The sequence below is a fragment of the Typopeltis vanoorti genome, chromosome 3, assembly GCF_054136105.1.
Source record: "Typopeltis vanoorti isolate ZY-2024b chromosome 3, IOZ_Tvanoo_1.0, whole genome shotgun sequence".
Taxonomy (NCBI): domain Eukaryota; kingdom Metazoa; phylum Arthropoda; class Arachnida; order Uropygi; family Thelyphonidae; genus Typopeltis; species Typopeltis vanoorti.
In genome coordinates this window covers 35343703-35365441 of record NC_143551.1, presented here as the reverse complement: position 1 = coordinate 35365441, position 21739 = coordinate 35343703, and the positions used below count along the sequence as shown (strand labels likewise).

The window sequence follows — 21739 nt, the reverse complement described above, 5'->3', positions numbered from 1 at the left end:
TCCCGGAGAATTTTTGTTATTTCGTTTTCCAGTGCTGTCTCTATTTTATGCTGCCACCAGTTATAAGAAGTAGGAAAACTATATTTTTTGCATACATGCCAATGAATTATTTTGGTCACTTGATCATGGCGGTATTTATAGTCAGTTTGAGCTATCTTGCTGCAGGCACTGATTAGATGTTCTACAGTCTCATCATTCAGATCGCATAATCTGCATTTGCTGTTATTATTGGTGTTCAAAATTTTTGTTTTGATTGCATTAGTTTGTACTGTTTGTTCTTGAGCTGCGAGAATAATCCTTCTGTTTCATTTTTAATATATCCATATTGTAGCTATTGCCATCTTGTTCACGTCAATTTTTTCCTCAGTATCGCGAAGAAATTGGCCATGCAAGGGTTTATTTTTCCAGTGTACATATTGGTTATTTTGCTGTTCCTTTTTGTAATCGGTTTTGTTTCTTGTTGCTTTTAGAAGACCCTCTTCGGTGATTGCATGAAGCATCTTCTCAGAGCTATTGTCGATGTAACTTTTTAAACTATTATTATTGTTATTAATTTATTCTCTCTCTCTCCGTGTGTGTGTGTGTGTGTGTGTGTGTGTGTGTGTGTGTGTGTGTGTGTGTGTGTGTGTGTGTGTGTAATATATACTTTATTATTTATATTTCCGTTTCACATTTTTACTACTCCAACTTCTTCAGGTGGGTGAAGGTTTCTTTTCCAATATCGCCAACAGGTGTTCGCACTCTTTTATTTATTTATTTATTAAATACCCATTAACTCTAAATCGATATTTGTTGATAATATTCCCACCCTCTTTTTTTTTTCTGCGTTAATATTAACTATTTTTTTCTTCAAAATGACTTCTACCATGTTCTTATAGCTTATCTGACAGTAAAAAAAAAAGACAGGTTTCGAACTTTTTTTTTCCTTTTTTTTTTTTTCCCCAGCTTGCTATGGTGTTCGTTTATCTAGTTTATCTATTGAGGTTACATTAATGAGATGCCCATCGTCTCAGATCTCCTTGAACTTTGGTTTCCTTCTTCAGTTCTTCAATTATCAGCTGGTGTTGTGAATATAAAATATTACCTGATATATGTTATTCGACATAACTATTTTTTGAATTAAGCAACTGATGTCTTCAATAGTTGCTTAATTCCTGAAATAATGTTATTGAATAACAGATACCAGGTAATATTTTCTATTTAAAACAGCAGCTGATAATAAATATACTATGGTGGGAGACTTCAGAATTGTTATTATTATTAATAATTCATTCTGAACTGTCCCAGAATTCAGAATTATTATTATTATTATTATTATTATTATTATTATTATTATTATTTCTCAACTGAGATCAACAGAAAGAAAAAAAATACATTGAAGTGTTACAGCGCTTAAATACATTAAAAGCAAAAATTGTAAAATATATATAACTTATTGTTATACTATAAATACTGTTTAAAAAAATGTAATCTTATTCAACTGCAACTATAAATTGCCATCTACAGTAACAATTATTAACATGTGAAACATGTTTTATAAATGCATGATATATAATCATAATTTTAATAATAAAACAATCATTGAATTAAAAAATATATTATTATTATTATTATTATTATTATTATTATTATTATTATTATTATTATTATTATTATTATATGTAATTTTTATAATTTTTAAATCTTGTAACTTTTATAATTTTATAATGTAATTATTAATTCTATGCAAGATATAATATAATAAAGTGTTTATAAAAATTATTATTATTATTATTATTAACTCGCCGGATCTCCATAGAATCAGAGAACTCAACGTGGGAGGCCTATGTTAAACAACACAGTCTATCATACCACTTCTTAAACTCATTCACTGTTCGCTATTTTTTTTTTTTTCGCCCTTTCGAATTTTGATTTTGAGATCAAAAAATATTTAATTAAATAAAAATTTAATTTTCAATTCCATTTTGCACCATTTAACTATTTGTGTTGAGAATTAGAGTTAAAATATTCCAATAGTCATGGTATCCTAACGTTATATTTGATATTGCAATGCAAACTACGAATGTATTAACATTCACTTACTTGTCTTCCGCATGATTAGTCTTTCTTCGAAAAACTTTCCAAAACACTTTTTTGCCCATTTATTACGATGAAAACCTTAAAAATTATACTGAAATAAATAAAGTCTCATTCAATGATTTTGGCCTGTTCAGCTATTCAGTTGATAGTTAAGCGTTTAATAAGCTTAATGACCAAGCGCAGTCTAAGAAATGCGATGCATAATAAATTAGATACACTCCACCAAAACCTCAGTTACCTCCAACAGATAAATCACATTGTAATTGGGACTTCCTGCGGAGAAACGATATACCTCTATTATCAAAACAAATATATTTATAATCCTTGTTGATATATCAGATAACAGAAATATACATTATTCAACCAACGAAAGCGAAATATTTTTTTCCGTAAAAGTTCGAACCTTAATTGCATGAGTTCGAAGTTTGCGCTGTCTATCGCTATACGTAATTATTTGTTCAAGTAGGATGATAAATACGATGATGCATTAACTGATAACAAACATGAAGAACAATAAATGAGAAACAGTAGGTAACATGGAATTTTTAACAGTGACAAAACATAAATATTAAAGTAATGTTTTACTGGTATCTATGTATTATGGAAAATGAGATTAATACAAAAAAAATGAAATAAATAATATGCTTTTGAACTGGAAAGCAATCTGTTATGAATATAAATGTTCAGCATTAAGCAGAATTAACCCTCGGAAAATGGAACTCGATGAATTTTATTATCAAATATTTTATTTTATTTTATTTTATTTTATTATTATCATTTTTTTCTTTTTGTTCGAAAATGAACAAATTGTTCTTTTTGTTATCGATTTTGTTGAAATAATATAAAGTGGCTTGTGCTTTATATTTAAAAAAATTAACTACGTATGTAATATATTAGTTATTACTCTTAAGCCAAATTTACAACTTGAAGGGTGTTTAATAAAATTTCAGTTTTTAAATCTAATTACCTGGAGTTAATTAACTGGTACTATGGAAACGATTAAAGAATATTAAAGAAAATTTCATTTCGCTGTCTCAGAACTTGTGTATTCTAAATAATTAGGTAATTGTGCTCAATATGTAAATAAATCTAATTAATTTAAAATACAAGCGCGCTCACCGGAGATAATTTTAAATACAGACATAGACTTCTTGAGTCTACGACTGCATCTAAAACGCCAGTATGTCTGTACCTAAACAGACGGGGAACAAATATCAGAGATATGCAAGTTTTTGAAATATGATATAAGAAATGCTGAGAGAGAAAGAGAGAGAGAGAGAGAGAGAGAGAGAGAGAGAGAGAGAGAGAGAGGTGTTGAAATATAATCAGATTCAAAGTTCAAGCCAACTGAACTTGAAATCAGATAACAGATACAGCCTTCCTAAATAAGAGTATATTTTCTTTGGATATCCATCGTTATTTTTATATGAGCAGTCGGTATACTTTATTTACTCGAATACAGCAAAAAGTACTGATATAAAACTATATCGTCCACTTTTCCACAAGCCAATATTTAAATACGAGAACTTCTTTAAAACATTTAAAATGTATTGTGGGAGTGGGGAGAGTTCTAAAGTATGTAGTTAGCTGCTAGTAAAAAAAGATTCTGTATGCTTATAAAGTCTAATAGTTCTTGATAAGAATAGTACCTAAAGGACTTTTTATGCAATGGTTCCTCGATGTTACGAGAGATTCTCCTCCCTGTCACAGTTGTAAAAACGCACTTCAGTCGAAACTGAGAACATTTTCTATGCGCCTGGGATAAGTTAGCAAATCACAAATGATATGGAAGAGAGCTTCCGCATTTCGTTCACAAAAGAGATTCAAAATCTGCATAAGAACATGCAGTCGGCAAACATTAACGTCTCAAATTCTAAACTTCCACCTAATATTACATCAATTCCTAAAATTTTGAGTTAAATTTTGTAAGGAAAGAAACGTAAGTACAAAACTCTTTTCGCAATAATTTTTAATCAACCGTAACTATGGTAAATACAAGATTAGGTTAAAAATAATAATAAAAAAAGAAAGCATATCTCGGTTGGTATAGACGATCCCTTTGGTGAGAAAGACCTAGGTACGAATTCAGTCTATGACAAGATAAACCTTTATTGGGTGTTTTCAGTCAAATGGTGTGTTAGGCGGTCTCATATGGAGGTAGATGGTTTTTCCTGGAGACTCTGCTTTTACGTCCCTCTTCTACACAGTATGAATATCAGGTTGAGATCCATAATAGTCAACCTCCTAGATGGATATGACATTTCACATAACAGGACAGATAGCTATGATTCCAAGATAATAACAGTTTTCCATGTTGCAGTGAGTTTGAATCGGCTAAGGCTGGTGAGATAGAAATGCCCATTGCTGCGCTTTCGATTCGTTTGAACAAATACGTTTTTTTACCATCTGATTTCCTAGAACACATTGTTAGCCTATTTAAATTAATATGGGCTATTTTGTATGACGTGATATGTTCTTCAAACAGACCAAAGGAACAGTAATGAGCAGTCCTCTCTTACCAGCCTTAGCTGATTATGGAGCATCTAGAAGTACAACTCTTTGACACTAATCTCCTAAACCTCATATGGTGTTGAAGTGCCGTTTACACGTCTCAGCACTAGGCCGCGTGAAGAAAGAGCTTTCTAAATTCGATTCTAGTTGCCGACTAGAGGAACTTTTGCCAAGCCTTTCTTTGACCTGTTCCTGATTTAATGCATCTCTGGCACTGGCAAGCAGATTTTTTCTCCTGAAAACTCGGGTTTTTCGTCCCTTAAATTCAAGAAAATCGACCATAGAACTCGTACCATTTAAGAGATTAAAACATTGTTTTATGGTTAGGGACAGGAGATAGCAGCACTTGTTAGCAATCTCTTCACTGGATGCTGCTTAAAATTAGTGATCATCTTCGGCCAGCTATCTATGATTGGCTACCGATGGAGATCAAATTGCCCACTTAGTCTCCAAAAAAAGTTAGATGCCGCTAAAATGGCCTCACCTACTCCCTATAAGGGAATAAAAAGCGTTAGCTGATTTTCTTTCCATATAGGATTATGTTTTGTTAATATTTGCAGTCTGGTCCAATTCTTGGTCAAATAACTTCTGTTTAGGGAAAAAATAAACGCCCTGTACTCTCATATCTAATTCACTGTTGAACGTGAATCAAATAACCATCATTTTGGATTCCTTAATAATTCAAAATCCAAAAGGTCATGTTTAATTTTCAGTTTATGGGAAACTAGTCTTTACTGGCAGATATATTCACTCCTCCTCTCACCATCATTCATCACAGCAGATGGGTATTATCAAGAATCTTATGCACAGAGCTGATACGATCTGCTCTTAGATTCCTTTTTGTTAGACAAACTGAATAACAATAAAAGCAATTGTATGTGTAATGGATACAAAACTACCATTCAAAATTATTGATAATTATCATCCTTCGACCATACTACAATCTGATATGAAAAGAATTTCAATACTGTACTTTGAAGGAATCTCCAAACAAATAACATGGATTATTTGCAAATTTAATCTACACACTTCCCTCAAACCAGCACGAAAACTGACTTCCTTCTTATCACCTACAAAGGATACATTACCACATCTTTCCTTACCAGGTGCCTATCAGGTACCCGGCTCATGTCACCTTTGTTATTTTAGACAGACTGACCATTCTACTTTTTGATCAAATCTACATTACATTTTTTGGAATCCAAAAAAGTCTGGCCTTGCTTCTTATGCTATTGACACTAGGCACAGAGTTCTTTGATTCAGACAAAAATTCTTCATTCCAGAAAGTTCAAATTTGATCAAGTCCTTGAAATATGTGAAACGCTACGAAATCGTCTGAAGCTTAACCGCTCAGACAGTTTGCCAAGCTCTAATTTTTGAGAAGTCATTACTTTATATTATTCACAGTGATTTTTAACAGTTATTGAAAATTATTTTTTATCTACACACTTTTTACAAATAGTAAAAAGTGTGTAGATAAATATATGAACAACTTTTCAAGCTGTTAATTTGAAGTCTAGCAGTGTAATCATAAACCTTCGCTATGATATATATATATATATATATATTTATACATATATCTATATATATATATATATATATATATATATATATATATATATATCTGATTGTAGTATCATACGTGGTTCCAGTAAAATACTTGACTATTCTTCCTCCGGTTGGTGACAGTGATCATGCTGTACTTACGTGGAAAGTAGCTAGCTGTATGGATATTCTGTTTAGAAACGTTTACATGCTGAAATTCGAAACAGGAAATTACGACCAACAAGGATATCTTTGGTCCCATTGTATCAGTTATTGAATAGGAAGGATATCGGCAGTTTATGGAAGATATTGAAAAATAGATGATTAATGCAATTTCAAAATGTGTCCCTAGGATTCGAGGAATAAACGGAGGGAAAGAGAAATTGATGTGTAAGCTTATTATGCAAGTGATTCTTGAAAAAACATGATATGGAAATAATATTACAAGTATAAGGAGCATACCAGAAGAGCTACAACTATTGTACGGAAAGCTAAATATGAGTATGAAAAGAAATTGGGTATGCAACTTAAAACAATACAAAAAATTCTCTAATCATGGTTGAGTAAAAAGAAAGAATAAGTGTAAAAGAATAACTCTCGTCAATGCAGATGGTATGCAGATAACAAATGCAGAAGCGATCGCTCAGTTAATGAGTGCACATTTTGCTAAAAGATATTAACCTGGTGTATGCGATATTGAGTTCATCACTACCTCTACACTGGAAAAAAGAACCCCAGGTGCATATGGAGGAGGTTTCAGAGCTACACTGGATGGGCTTTTAACTTGGTTGTATAATTTGTCTCAGAATAGGGAAGATTCTACAGCAGTGTAAAGGATGTATGATAATTCTAATGCACAAGTGTGGTGCAAGACTGATGCATCTAATTATAAACTTCTCAGCATCTCTGGAGTGATATTTTAGAAAAGTTGGTCAGAGATCATATACAGAAATGTATTGACAGATAATAATCTACATTTTGCAATGAACAGCATGGATTTACAGGGAAGAGCATCTTAACATTTTATAATGTCACAGTTGTGTTAGACAAGGGAAATTGGTACAGCATGATACTTTTGGACTTTATTAAAGCCTTTGACAAGATTCAGCATGGAAGTCTGTTGCATAAATTACAAGATATGGGATTGAATTATAAATTCCAGGTTGGATAAGCAAATGACTGAGTGATGGACATCAAAAAAATGTTGTATGAAGGTTGTGAGTCTAAAGATTTCAGGAGAGCATGCCCATGAATATATCTATTAATTTCCTAAATGGCCACATGGATAAAATATAAGCTTTATATCCGTGTTGTTTCTAGTATCCAAATGTTATATTTACTTCAATGAACAGTTGGCAGCCATGTAATTATTGACATGTTGATGTATACACGTCTAGGCCGGTACAGTGGTTTAAAAAAAGTACAATGAAAAAAAAATTGTGAAATATGTAGAAACTTGAAGCATTTCAGTAATATATGGTATCTGGAATGAAGAAGGGGAGCATAGAACACCCTGACGTGCAAAAAATTAAAAAAAATGAATAAGATTTGAAGTTAGAGCTTCAAGACCATTTATTATTTTGCTTGAAGAAATCCATTCTTAAGAAAAGGTGGTAAAGATAACATAAAGAATAGTTGCTATGATCAGAAAAATATTTACAGTAAAAACAGTGATAAGTTTACTTTATTTAAGGAGATTAGAGCTCTTCACCACTTACTAGAATGCAACGAACGAGGGTGGCGGGTAATTTGCACTTATCTGACTCTTCTGTATTCTGTATTGAACGAAACTACATACACGAAGTTATAACACTCCAGCTAGGTTATCGTCGCTTAGTTATATAAAGTGATTGATATATTTAGCTGACTTCCTAACATACCAGCTTTACTTATTGTACTGCCTATTTCCAATATAATTTTCCATCTTCACTAGAAATTGTGATTAATAGTAAAAGGTTTTACTAGTTCATTAGATTTACAATTCAGGAGAGAGTTGATATCTTCAATGTTTTATCAATTTCCATTGACTTTGTCTTTTTATTGATGATTTTCATACCAAATTTATCACAACAGTTATTCAGTTTAGTTAGGACATCTTGCAGTCTGGTACTGGATTTGATCAGAAGTGTAACATCATCTGCATAAAGAGCTAAGATTAAAATCGCCAATTTTGATATCAGATTTAATATTACTCTCCTTCATAATATGATCGATATATAAAATAACGAGCACCGGACATAACGTGCACCACCGTCGCACACCTAATTGAACATCAAACCATTTTCCGTTAAGCTGTAAGTCAGTGGTTCTAACTACTGACTTAGAAGTTAAATACCCTACATTGCTTGATACAAATATTGCATGTCACTTGCGTCAGTATTCCATAATACAGATACATTATGCGGAGGGTCTACTACCCAAGAGTTTTGACTTTTATTAAGGTCTCATCAGTGCGAACTAGACCCAGGGAATATAAGCAGGTTAGATATGTAGAAGTAATATATTTTATTAGTTTCAATACGTTTAAATTTTAACATGTCCTAGCGGATAGCCAAGTGGCTGTGCAATTCGCAACCATATGCATGGGGAAGGAGTGTATTAGGTTCGATTCCCGTCGGTGATGAAGAGCTCAAGGATCTTCCTCAGCCATAGCCAAGTTAGCCAGTCTTGGGAGTGGACTATAGAGTTTTTCCCCAGTTTATACTGGGATTTTTCATCCCACAAAGCAGGCAAACTGGCCTTGAGAACTCGAGACTACAGAACATAGGATACACTGGGACATAGGGCTGACCACCTTATTATTATTATTATGGGCAGCTCCAAGGAGTTGACCATAATAATCCAACATCATGTCAAGAACAACTATTCGACATTCACACAGTATCTATCATACCTCACATTGAACTCATTCACAGTCATAGCACCCACAACAGACTGGCAGTTTATTTCACTCATTCACCACTCTCCAAGTAAAAAACCTAGCTCTAACACCCTTGCTAACCAGACCCTTGCCCAGCTTCCATATATATAGCCACTAGTCCTCCCACCACCAGTCCTATTCTCAAAAATAACTTCTGAATTAATGTTATAGAAACCCTTCAGTAATTTGAATGTCTCAATCATATCACCCCTTTTCTGCCTATCAACCAATTTCTGCAACCCACAAATCTTCAATCTGTTCTCATAAGGTTCATTCCATAGACCTGCTATCATCTTAGTCACTCGTCTCTGGATCCTCTGTATCTCCTCCCCATCAAGAAAACACCCTGGCACCAATCTCTCGGCACAGTAGTCTAGATGGGTCTTATCAAGGCTCGATAAGACCGAGAGGAAAAATAACCTGTTTCTCTCTGCTTGTTAAGATATTTTTCAGCATCCAAGTGATATAATGAGCTAATATAGCCACTTTTGCGATGTGCCCCTAAACTTAAACTCCCTATCCACCAATACTTCCAAATCGCTGGCCTTGTCAGTCTCCTGGAGTGTGGTTCCACCAATGTGATATACTGCTTCTAATCTTTTCACCGCAAAATGCATAACCTTACACTTTGCCATTAAATTGACATCCATTCTCCTTAGCCCAGTCCTCAAAACTATCCAAATCATCTTGCAAATTTTTGACATTCTGTGCACTCACTATAGTAGTGGTACTAGAACAGAATCCTGTGGCAGACCACTAGTCACAGCCGTCTTTTGGACTCTACTCCTGAATAAACCACTCTTTGATATCTCACCATCAACCACCCTCCTATCCATCTCACCAACCCTATATATCCATCCCCATATGCTGCAGTTTACTGATTAGAATTCCATGTGGTATCCTGTCGAAGGCATTAGCAAGGTTCAGTAGAATCACTATAAACACATTATCCAGTTTACCCGTATCCAGTTTAGCCGTCACTGTGTTATAAAACGTGGGAAAGTCACTGAGCCATGATCTACCTTCACAAAACTATGCTGTCCCCCCATACAGTATCCCATTTTCATCTATCTAATCCTGTATTTGTCTCTTGACTAATTTCTCCAAGACCTTGACAACGATTCCTGATATGCTGATCGGTTCGGTAATTTACAACAGCAGTCTTGGAACCTCCTTTATGCAGTGGAACTATTTTCCCCTCTTTCCACCCCCCCCTCGAGACTAACCCATACCCGAGATTCAAATTAAACAAAATGGTCAAGGCCAATGACAATTCTTTATTTGCTTCACGTACGACACGAGCTGGTATACCATCCAATCACACAGATGTATTGACGTTGAGGATTTGTAATAGACTATACACCTCCACTTCATTCACCACAATTCTCGTATAAGCTATTGGTTCATTCATTCTTGCAATGTCACCACCTTGATGACATACTCTTGGAAAGTGCTCACTCAGTAACTCAACTATATCAACTGATTCAGTTACCTCCCTACCGTCGGCATTCTTTAAAATCATTCTGCCTCATACAATTTTTCTTTTACTTGCCACATATCAGAAAAACAGTTTGAGATTCGCTTTAGCCTGCATGGCTAATTTCTTTCATAATCCGCTTTTGCTTTTCTTACCACACTCGTTACCCTTCTGGCCTGCGCTTTATACCATTCATGTGCCTGCTGGTCACCTTTCTCCTTAAATTCCCTCCATAGTTGTTTCTGTTTTTTTCGGACTCTAGGTATACAGTTAGCCATTGCCTCATGCAAACACTTCTTAACCTCCTCCCATGAACTAGCAACATCCAGCCCTTGCAGTTTTACATACCATGGCAGTGAACCAATCAAACCCCTAAGCTTGTCATACTTACTAACCCGATAATACTACATGTACCCTGTCTTAATTGTAAATTCCACACCTTTAGCCACCTCTCAAGTCAAGACCCTATGATCACTCTCACCCATTGGTGGCAACGTGGTCATATTCGTTACAGCCAAATTCTCACATGCAATTACAAGGTCAAGCATTCTCTGGCCCCAAGTATTTTCCATTACATGCTGTCGCAGATAGTTATGGGATAACTATCATAACATCATATCAACTAACCGATAACCAATTCCTTCCTCCCATGTGTCCTCTCCTCCTTCCGATGAATGTTACCATAGTTGAAATCTCCCATAATAATTACCCTCCTTCCACTCATTTCTTCTATTTACTAATGCATATTATCTCCAACATCTATTCCATCACATGGTCTATAGCAGCACCCAACTGTATATTTCGTTCTGCTAGTCTCAATCTCACACCAAATAGCCTCAAATGTGGTCTTTTCTCTATATTCTGCAGTTCCACTTCTATTCTCCTTGGCCGTAGCTCATCAGCTATCATCAATAACACTCTCCCCATTTTATTCTTCATTCTCCGTGTCACTCCTGAACACACCATACCCCTCACATATTATCCCACTAGCTATATCATCTTCTGTCAGCCATCTTTCACTAATGCCAATAACGTGTGGCCTGGAAGTGCCAACCAAGGCCAAAAATTCTTCCTTCTTGTTCCTAATAATTCTGGTATTAGTATATATGAATTTCAGAAGCGTATTTGTCCCATCCCTATTTTGATGCCTTATGCTAACTATCCCATTCTGATTTGTTATCCTTCGTACTTGCTTGGGCATATTACACACATTCATACACCCAACTGTCTCCCTAAAGTCTGCATATCTACTTCCTTACCCCTCCCCCTGAATAACTCTATCCTGTGAACGGTTTGAGGTTCGATGATTAATAAACCGCAAGGTAAAAAACAGTAAAAGGAAAATGAAATGAGACAAATTTTAATAGGTCTGTGTAGCTCAGAAGATGCGCTTGCATGCTCTGAGCTACACGTATATATACTCGTATATAAGTATTTCTGATCGTTGTTGTTGTTATTATTGTTATACAGATCTCAAAAATATATACTCCCAAGATCATCAAAGTCTATTTTCTAACAATCAGCCATACTGATAAAGAAATTGAAGGCTTTTTTTCATGATGTATTCCAACTTTACAACAAAGGAAACATCATTTCAAAATTGCAATGGGAAAGCCTTTAATGCTAGATTTGGTGTACAAAATCTGATGAAATCTCAATGGGAATTTTCGGATATGGCATGAACGATGATAGAGTAGCAAGACTAAGAGAATTTGCAGAACAAGCAAACTTTTGCATTATGAATTATGTTTTCAAGAAAAAAACCCATCAGAAGTGACATGAAATATTCCAAATGAAAAATCTAGAGAAATTGACTTTATCCACAGCAACAAGAAATAACATGATAACAGAACAGTCCTGAAAGGACTGTTCTGTTATCAGTATCTTCACCGATCGAAGTGACCATCGTATGGTACGCAGTAAGATTCAAATATGCCAAAAACAAAGCAGAAAATGTTTCTTAGATCTAAAGCAATACATAGATGTTAATAGATGTAGTAACACAAACGTAACGTTAAAAAAAAAAGTTATATTCCAACATGAACTAAACAATAGATTTGAAAATCTTATTACACAATATAATAGTGATCTGTCAGAAAGTAATGATATTATTACCTTAAACTTTTACAATGAAAACAAAAAAAAAAAACCATCAGTCTCCAAAAGTTAGATAGGGCTAAATGGCATCGCCTACTCCCCGTATACGGGAATAAAAAGGCGTTAGCTGATTTTTTTTTTTTTTTAACTTTTACAATGCTCACCTGTAATAGCTGGTCAAAACAGAAACATGGCATAATTTCTAATGCATGCAAATAGTAGAATAAAATTGAATACACTCACAAAAACAATCAGAAACGCATCACGGAAGAAATAGGAAAATTCAATCGTAAATTCATACAATAAAGAAATGAAGACGACAGTAGTTTTGGCTCAAAACTATAACGCAAAAGTCTGCCCGAACAAAAAAGTGTGCCCTAGAGTTAACACCTATCCTCTATTAAATAGACTGCGACTCGCGAGCAGTATGCGGCTCCGGAAACGATATTAGTTTTGATTGCCATTTTCCCTAAATTTTTATATTAATAATCTATAGTAGTACAGTATGTACCAATATTAGAATATTTTTTCGTAAATGCTTTTAAGATAAGTAAAACAACTTTTGAAAACAAATCCCAAAAGCAAAGTATCTATCCCAATCTTCAGGAAACTGGCATCCGAATACTCTTTTTTTGGGACAACTTACTGTTGTGAATCTATCTTCTCTGCAATGAAATTCGTCAAGTCAAAACATCGTTCTATTCTCATTAACAGCGACCTCACTGAGCTTCTTAGAACAGCTTTGACATCCTACCAGCCAGATTTTAAACAATTAATGCACAAATGATTCTTCTTTGGTGAGTAGGTCTACTATATAATTGTATTTTGTATTATTTATAAATACAATTTTAAAATAATATTTTCTTGAACATTCAAAAATGTATGAAAAGTATTATGTGTGGCTCTTATTACCGAAAAACTTGCCCAGCCCTGTTCTATTGCCTCTTTAATCTATCCTATTCAACTAGCACCTTCCCTACAACATGGAAATAGGCTTATAATCAGCCTATACCAAGGAGTGATGAAAGTTAACTAATGAACTACCTCCCACTTTCTCTCACTTCTGTTATCTCGAAAATCATTGAGAAGGTAATCAAAAACAAACTCTTGAACCGCCTAGAGACCTTCTACAGTAATCTTCTTGTATTACCCACTACGATCAACAGTAATCTTCTTCTATTACCCACCTCTGGACTGAAGTCATGGAAAAATTGGGAGAAACTGACGTGGTTGACCTCTACATTTCAAAGGTATTTGATCGGATTTGACATGAGGTTTACTTAACAAACTGCCATGCTATAGTCTGCATTCCACACTCTGCAAGTGGATCACCAACTTTCTCACTGGCATTGTCTACATGTCATGGTGGACAGTTTCCTCTCCTGGGATATTTCCACCAATTCAGGAGTATCCAATAGTTCTGTTCTTTCACCCTCTCTCTTCCTCTTGTATATAAATGACCTGTTCTGACAGATTTCAAATCCTGTCTGTAGCTTTGCCAATGATAGTAAACTCCATTCCTCCTTTTCATATGACAAACCTTGTATTACTCAAGTATTAGAATCCACACGATCTACCATGTTCAGTGGCCTGAACTTTGATCTTCTAACTATATTTCAATGGCATAAGGACAACCTTGTAGACTTCAATTGCACCAAAACTCCTTCTCTGATCTCTCACAAGAAAGAGCTCGCATCCCTCCCCACCCTTTCAGTAATACTGAGATAGCCAATCCAACCAGATTTCTCTTCTTGGACCCACCTGCACCTCCAATGTTTCTTGGCACAACGATATTTCAACTATAGCATCTTGCAGTCGCCAGGAAACTTATTATTTTAATGGTATAAAAAAAAATTCTTATATGCTTTGAAATTATATGGAATATTGGCTTAATAAATAGGGTCATTATTGAACACCATTCTGCTTTTTTAGTTAGGACAACAAAATAAAATTTAGTTTGGATAAATGCGTTATTTTATTTAGTAAATGAGGAAAGTTGATCACGCCAGTTTTGACTAGGAGAAATATTTCAAAAAACGATTACTATAAATACCTATAAATAATAGAAGCTACTGATATTCTATATTGTGTTTTAACACAAACAGCAGGGGAATATCAACGATTATTAACCATTCAGCATGCTATTTGCTTTTTCCAACTTCTTTGTCACATTGTTATTAAATGGCTTGGTCAGTGTGCAGGAATTTTGAATTAAATGGGGAATGAACGCCTTTACATCACTCGTTCAGAGTAGGTATTTAAATCTGAAGAGTGGAAGCGGTCGTCTGACCATGGAAAGGAAAAGTAGAAATTTCAGAGGTCATTTCACTTGACATCTTGGTGGTGCCAATGGACACGAAGTTGGAAGTGGCTGATGCAAGGACATTCTATAAGAGAGGAAACTTGCGCAAGATTGCGATTTGAGATACTGAGAGGACAGGTGATCTCCATTGCATATCTGGAAGGAAACTTGTTAAGAAAAGATTGAGAATATTAGAAAAGACCTAAAGTAGTGGTGTACTATATTGCTTCCTCGTGTGTGTGTGTGTGTGTGTGTGTGTGTGTGTGTGTGTGTGTGTGTGTGTGTGTGTGTGTGTGTGTGTGTGTGTGTGTGTGTGTGTGTGTGTGTGTGTGTGTGTGTGTGTGTGTGTGTGTGTGTGTGTGTATGTGTGTGTGTGTGTGTGTGTGTGTGTGTGTGTGTGTGTGTGTGTGTGTGTGTGTGTGTGTGTGTGTGTGTGTGTGTGTGTGTGTGTGTGTGTGTGTGTGTGTGTGTGTGTGTGTGTGTGTGTGTGTGTGTGTGTGTTCACTGAATATTGAATTTAGACAGTAAACGTTTGGTATTGTGCCTACCCGAAAGAATGAACGATAATGACCTACTTTTTTTTATCAGAATGTTTATCAATACTACAATGAATAATTCCATTATTCTATTACTATAATTTATTTAAAAATAAATTATAATAATGGAATGGTTAATTATAATGATGAAATAATTAATTACAATACTGGCATAATAAATTATGATAATAATAATAAAATATAATGTATGTTAAAAGAAAGCTGCATGGCTGTCATTCAACAGACTAAAAGAAACACTTACTGATCCAAATCTTGACATCTCTCCGAAGGCAAAACTATTTAATAGTGATATTCTACCATCACTCACATATGGATCAGAAATATGGAACACGACAAGAAAAGAAGAGACTCTCAGAATAACTCAGCGTGCAATAGAACGCAGGATTTATAACATCAGCAGAATGGAACATGTTAGAAACGCAGAACTAAGAAAGAGATCAGGCATAAAAGGTGTGGTAACCGCAGTATATGAAAGCAAGATGAGATGGGCAGATCACATAGCCAGACTCAGGGATAACAGATGGACATATAGAATACTCAACTGGCAATGAAGAATAAAGAGAAAACCAGGAAGACCACCTACAAGATCTATGGGTATAACATGGAAGAGAGAGGCTCAAGATCGAGATCGTTGGAGGCATCTTTGTGACCTGCACTCATGGAGAAATCCTGAGTGAAACACGGGTCCATCAAGGTAATGTATATTGTATATAAACCTCTCAATAACTTTTTAAGAGTTATATAATAATAATAATAATAATAATAATAATAATAATAAGACAAGAACTGAACGTCATGATAAAATATGTCAAAGTGGCGCCCTATTACTTATTTTCTGCACAACACAATACTTAATATCGTCTGTATTAAACTAAGTGGAAGCGTCTGTTGTATCTAGTAGTTGTAGAATAAAAATAAATAAAATCGCTTTCTTGTATTTCCGTTCTTTATATGTGAAAAAAAAACTATCAGTTTTTAAGTTAAAGCATTAACCAGGATTTTTTTTTATTCCTTCATTTTCGAATATCTGTGTGTTACCGTCACTCATGAGTAATACCAGCAAGTATGGTCGTGACGTGGTGGTGATACGGTGTTTTATATGAAACCAATGAAGTATTACAGGGTGTGACTAAATTTATCCAGCTTTTTATGTTTTTTTTTTGTTTATTTGTGTAAGAGATATGTAGTGTACATCACCTTCGTTGACGATGGGGTCACTGGTTTAATTAGTAATGGGTTTTCTCTTTGATCTTCGACTTCTAAGAGTAGTGGCTAACTTCATGGTTTCGAGCGGTAAGTTTACGAAAAATGTAACTTGACATGTGTTATTAAGGTAGATTATATATGCAATGTGTTAGGTTTTTTTTTTTATTTTTAAAAATTACAGTTTTAGTGATTTGTGCTCCCTAGATATGTGAATTTTTTCTATGAGATATTACTTTCTTAAAACTGCAGGGATTAAGGTGCGGGGGTACAATTGGATGATGATTTACTTTATTGAATTAAAAAAAAAAATAACGATTATAGTAAAAATGGCACGAATTTTATTTTAGTAGGAAATTTAAGAAATTGATGAATTTTTATGAACTCTAAGCTGTAAATTAGACGTTTCCGCGGTCCGATATTAATGAACTTGCTATTGATTTCAGTTTTATCTTCAATCATACATACCAGTGACTATTTTAGTTTGTTTATACATATGTAAAGATTATGTACGATAGTATTATTATAACAGCTGATACCTTTCCATGCGGTGGTAACCTTAAAAGAAATCAGGCAGTTGTGTAATTCATGGTATTCATATAGATAACCATCTGATACTTATACATAGCTAACACAAAATTAGAGTATCTACTATTATAAGAACTGATCACTGATAGTTTTAAATCGTTTCATAAAGTGCCATTCACAAACAGTTAGAAATAACTTGTGAAAGATAATTTTATTGAATCTGAGTGAAAAATTCATTTTATTTTTATTTACTCATGTTAAAGCTGATCTTCTAGTAAATGATGATCAGAAATCAAAGTTTTGAAATCTTCCCTCAAACTGAAGCATCACATATCCCAAGGTTGATTTCTAAGCATTATAACTAGTGATTTGGAGGAAGGGAGGATTTTATTATGATTTTATTATTTTTTTTTATTCATTTATATTTTAAAATCTAAGAGATAAATTGACAAACCAGTACCAAGGAGCTACATTTTTTAATTACTGCCTATCAGCTAAATTTTTGCAACCTACAAATGACCAGTCAGTAATTAGAGGGAGTCACACATGTTGATTACCCATCTCTGAATGCTGTCCATTGCTTCATCCAAACAAAATCACATTGCCAACTGAGCATTGTAGTCTGAATGTCATGTTGAAGCTTTATAAAGAAAGACAAAAGGACAATACACTCCTTATTCCTACATGTCAATTATTTTCTTTTTTCCTCCAACATCCAAAGGTTCTTTGTGCTCTTTTTGCTATCTTATGTCATGAACTTCAATGTTCTGTCCTTCATCACTCTCAAATCCCCATTAATTTGTTGAGTGGAATCCTATCAATATAACACGTGGTTTGTAATCTTTATGTTTTTCAGCTCAAATTGCATAGTTTTTATCCAGTTTAGGCTGTAAATCATTCTTCAGGATTTTTGAATCTCACTGTACAGTTAAATGTGTTTTTTGCATGGGATGGAATGATACAGGTTAGTCTCTTTCATTAATTGCCAATTTATACACCCATTACATTGTCCTAGTGGATTGATAAAAAGAAATGACATAAGCAAATTCTGGGGATTTTATATGATACAAAAAATCCCCCTGTTAACTGTGAAATATTTCTTTTATCAGTTTTAAAAGAAAATCCATTTTCTTTTCTTTTAATGGTTTTGGGAGCTTAATATTACATGAACAGGTGAGGTACCAGTAGGTAACTATTTTTAATCTGTTATTTTATCGTTGAAAACAAAGTCCAAAAAGATGTAAGATATAGGGTTTAGCATTGGTTTCCAATAGTTTTTCCCCCCTCCCCTTTTTTAACAAGCAATTAATATTCTTCTTTTGGAAGTTCTTTTAATATGTCTTTCTTCTTCTCCCATAGTCCTAAATGAACTGTTGGGTCATTCATGGCTGGTAGGCGATACTCTTTGCTAGCCTCCTCCAGTCATCTTGGTCTCTTGTTCTTGATGTCAGTTGAGAAAGGGAGGAATTTGTCCATTTTTTGATGTTATCAGTCCATTTTAATCGAGTTCGGTCCCTAACCCTTGATCGTGGAATGATTCCTTCTAGTGCTTGCTTTGGAATGCCATTAGCCCTCTCCACATGTCCGAACCATTTCATCTGTCTTCTTCTGATGACTGTCAGAATATTTTCCCTTTTTCTCCCACCTATTGAATCAATCAGTTTTCAGACATTTTCATTGGTTTCATGAGCAGTGTAGGGAATTCTCAAAAGTCTTCTGTAAGTTTTCATTTCGAAAGACAGATGTCTCCTCTCATCTTCCTTCAATAAAGTCCAGGCCTCACAACCATACAAGAGGACAGAATTCACCAAGGTGTCAATTAGTTTTAGTCTGGTTGTGATTGCTATTCTGTTATCTCCCCACAATGGTTTTAGCTTCTGTAGGGCCACGGTTGCCTTAGCAATTTGGTATTTAATGTCGGTTTTTGAACGACCATCTTGACTCAACCTAGATAAGTGAACTTCTTTACATTCCCAGTTTGCTTATTGCCAATTTGTATCTTTAAGAATTCAATGTCTGATTTTGAGGTTATCATTGTTTTTGTTTTTTGTAGATTTATGTATAATCCATATTTTTTTAATGTTCCGAAAACACGGCTGGCTATCTCTTCTAATTCTTCTTCACTTTCTGCCAGAAGATCGATATCGTCAACAAAACGTAAGTTATTTATTCTTAGTCTGCCAACTACTATTCCAGTGTCATATTCATAAAGAGCTTCATCTATGACATATTCCAGAAAACAATTAGAGAGAACAGAGGGACAAGATGCAGCCCTGTGTTGCTCCCTGTTCTGCTGGGAATGGTTCACTGCTGTAATTTTTAATTTCAATTCTCATATCAGATGAGGAATAAAGAGATTTAATAATCCTAATGATTTTGGTGTCAATTCCATAATGTTCTAAAATTTTCCATAATGCCTCTTGCCATATTGAGTCAAAAGCTTTTTGATGGTCTAAAAAGTTGTGACAGATTATTTTGTTATGTTCTATGTATTTTTCGCCTAGTATGTGTATTGTAAAAATATGGTCAATTGTACTTCTGGACTTCCGGAAACCTGCTTATTCATCTGATAGTCTGCTTTCTATTTTCTTTTCGATTCTTGACAATAGTATTTTTAACAGGATTTTGCTTGGATGACTAATAAGGCTTATTGTTCTATAGTTGCTACATTCATTGCTGTTTCCCTTTTTAGGAGTAGGTACAAGATAGAAGTCTGCCAATCAGAAAGCCAAGTCTCTGTGTTTCATATGCCCTGGAATAAATTTAGCAAGGCGTCTATGATGATGTCACCTCCTTCGTGTATCAGTTCCACTGTGACACCATTGCTTCCCAGTGATTTTCCTATTTTTGAGGAGCAAACTACTGCAATAACTAACTGCTGCTTTTAATATGTAGCCAGCAAAAATAAGAATAATTATAGTAGGATGACATTGATTGGAGAAAATGGTTTAAGGACAACTGCTGTTGTGAATACGTCTCACCCTCTTTACTACTACTACTACTACTTAATTCTCTTACTACGACACTACTACCATCAATGGCATCTATCGCCTATCATCACCAACAACACTATTGTGTGTGTGTCTGTAAATTGCATGTGCTCTGAAGGCTGATTTAAGAGTAATGATTACAGAAGATGGAACAACACTTACAGAAATAAAATCAAGAAGACCTAAGGCAAAAGAAGCATTTTGAAATAATAAAAGCTCAGAAAAGATCAACTAAAAAATAAGAAGACAGATTACAAATGGTCCAATGAGTCTTGGAGAAAAGAATGCTCCACATAACAAAAAAAGGACAGAATTAGAAATAATAGAATTCAGACAGATGAATACAGTAGATGATATTGTAAATTATTGTAATTATACAGCCTATTTAAAAATCGTTAATTTCTTTGGTTATGTTTGAAGGTGAGTTAGCTGATCTCATACATAGGCAGCAGGGCTGTTTTTCTCCATAAAACCTGAGTTTCATGGAGAAAAACAGTCCTGCTGCCTATGTATTAGATCAGCTAACTCACCTTCAAACATAACCAAAGAAATTAACGATTTTTAAATAGGCTGTATAATTACAATAATTTACAATATCATCTACTGTATTCATCTGTCTGAATTCTATTATTTCTAATTCTGTCCTTTTTTTTTTTGTTATGTGGAGCATTCTTTTCTCCAAGACTCATTGGACCATTTGTAATCTGTCTTCTTATTTTTTAGTTGATCTTTTCTGAGCTTTTATTATTTCAAAATGCTTCTTTTGCCTTAGGTCTTCTTGATTTTATTTCTGTAAGTGTTGTTCCATCTTCTGTAATCATTACTCTTAAATAATTATATGCCTTTACAATGATACTCTTAAATTTGTGTTTTGTTACTGTTTTGTTGCTTATAACCATATACTTGGTTTTAGATGTATTTAATACTAAACCATAATTCTTGCTTTTTTTTATTAGTATTACAATCATATTTTGTAACTCTGTTTTTGATTTTGCTATGCACACCATAAAACAAATATGACCTCAAAACTCTTATAGGTGAAACCCTCAAGTATAGCGAACAGTATGGCCTCAGTTTCAACTTTAAAAAGACAAAAATCATGATAATTTCAAGAGAAAAGAAAATATCAAAAATATGCAGCAATATAAAGGAAATAAATTAGAACAGGTGCAAAAATACATATACCTCGGACACTTGATCACAGAGAATGGCAGGACAGAAGATGAAATTAGAAAAAGGATTGAAATTGCAAGGTCAGCTTTCAACAGGATGAAAAATCTACTAACATCTAAAGAATTAAATCTGAAAACAAGACTAAGAATCTCCAAAAGCTACATATGGTCTACATTATTATATGGAGTAGAGACATGAACACTCTTCAAATCATTCTGCAAGAACAGCATAGGCATCGGGGGGGGGGGGGACCCCTTTCGAGGCATCAGAATTCAAGGAGAACTGGCCTACCAGTCTGGAACACGGGGGGGGGGGGGGGGACATAGCTCCCCTAGTTGGAATATAAACTAATATAAG

General features: G+C 34.4%; 2 protein-coding genes across 4 annotated transcripts in view; one reads left to right on the top strand and one right to left on the bottom strand.

Annotated features, from left to right (window-relative positions):
* The window catches only part of LOC150108044 (protein kinase C iota type-like), a 203758-nt gene extending 201289 nt beyond the window's left edge, over window positions 1-2469 (bottom strand). The window contains exon 1 of the mRNA XM_090415541.1: window positions 2083-2469. Coding sequence (XP_090271667.1) covers window positions 2083-2141 — 59 coding nt within the window. The 5' untranslated portion in view covers window positions 2142-2469. The remainder of the gene's footprint in view (window positions 1-2082) is intronic.
* A 14164-nt stretch (window positions 2470-16633) lies between these two features.
* Window positions 16634-21739, top strand: part of Golgin97 (Golgin 97) — a 288071-nt gene continuing 282965 nt past the window's right edge. For all 3 annotated transcript variants that reach the window (XM_090415540.1, XM_090415539.1, XM_090415538.1), the window contains exon 1: window positions 16634-16781. The gene's annotated coding sequence lies outside the window, so the exon portion shown is untranslated. The remainder of the gene's footprint in view (window positions 16782-21739) is intronic.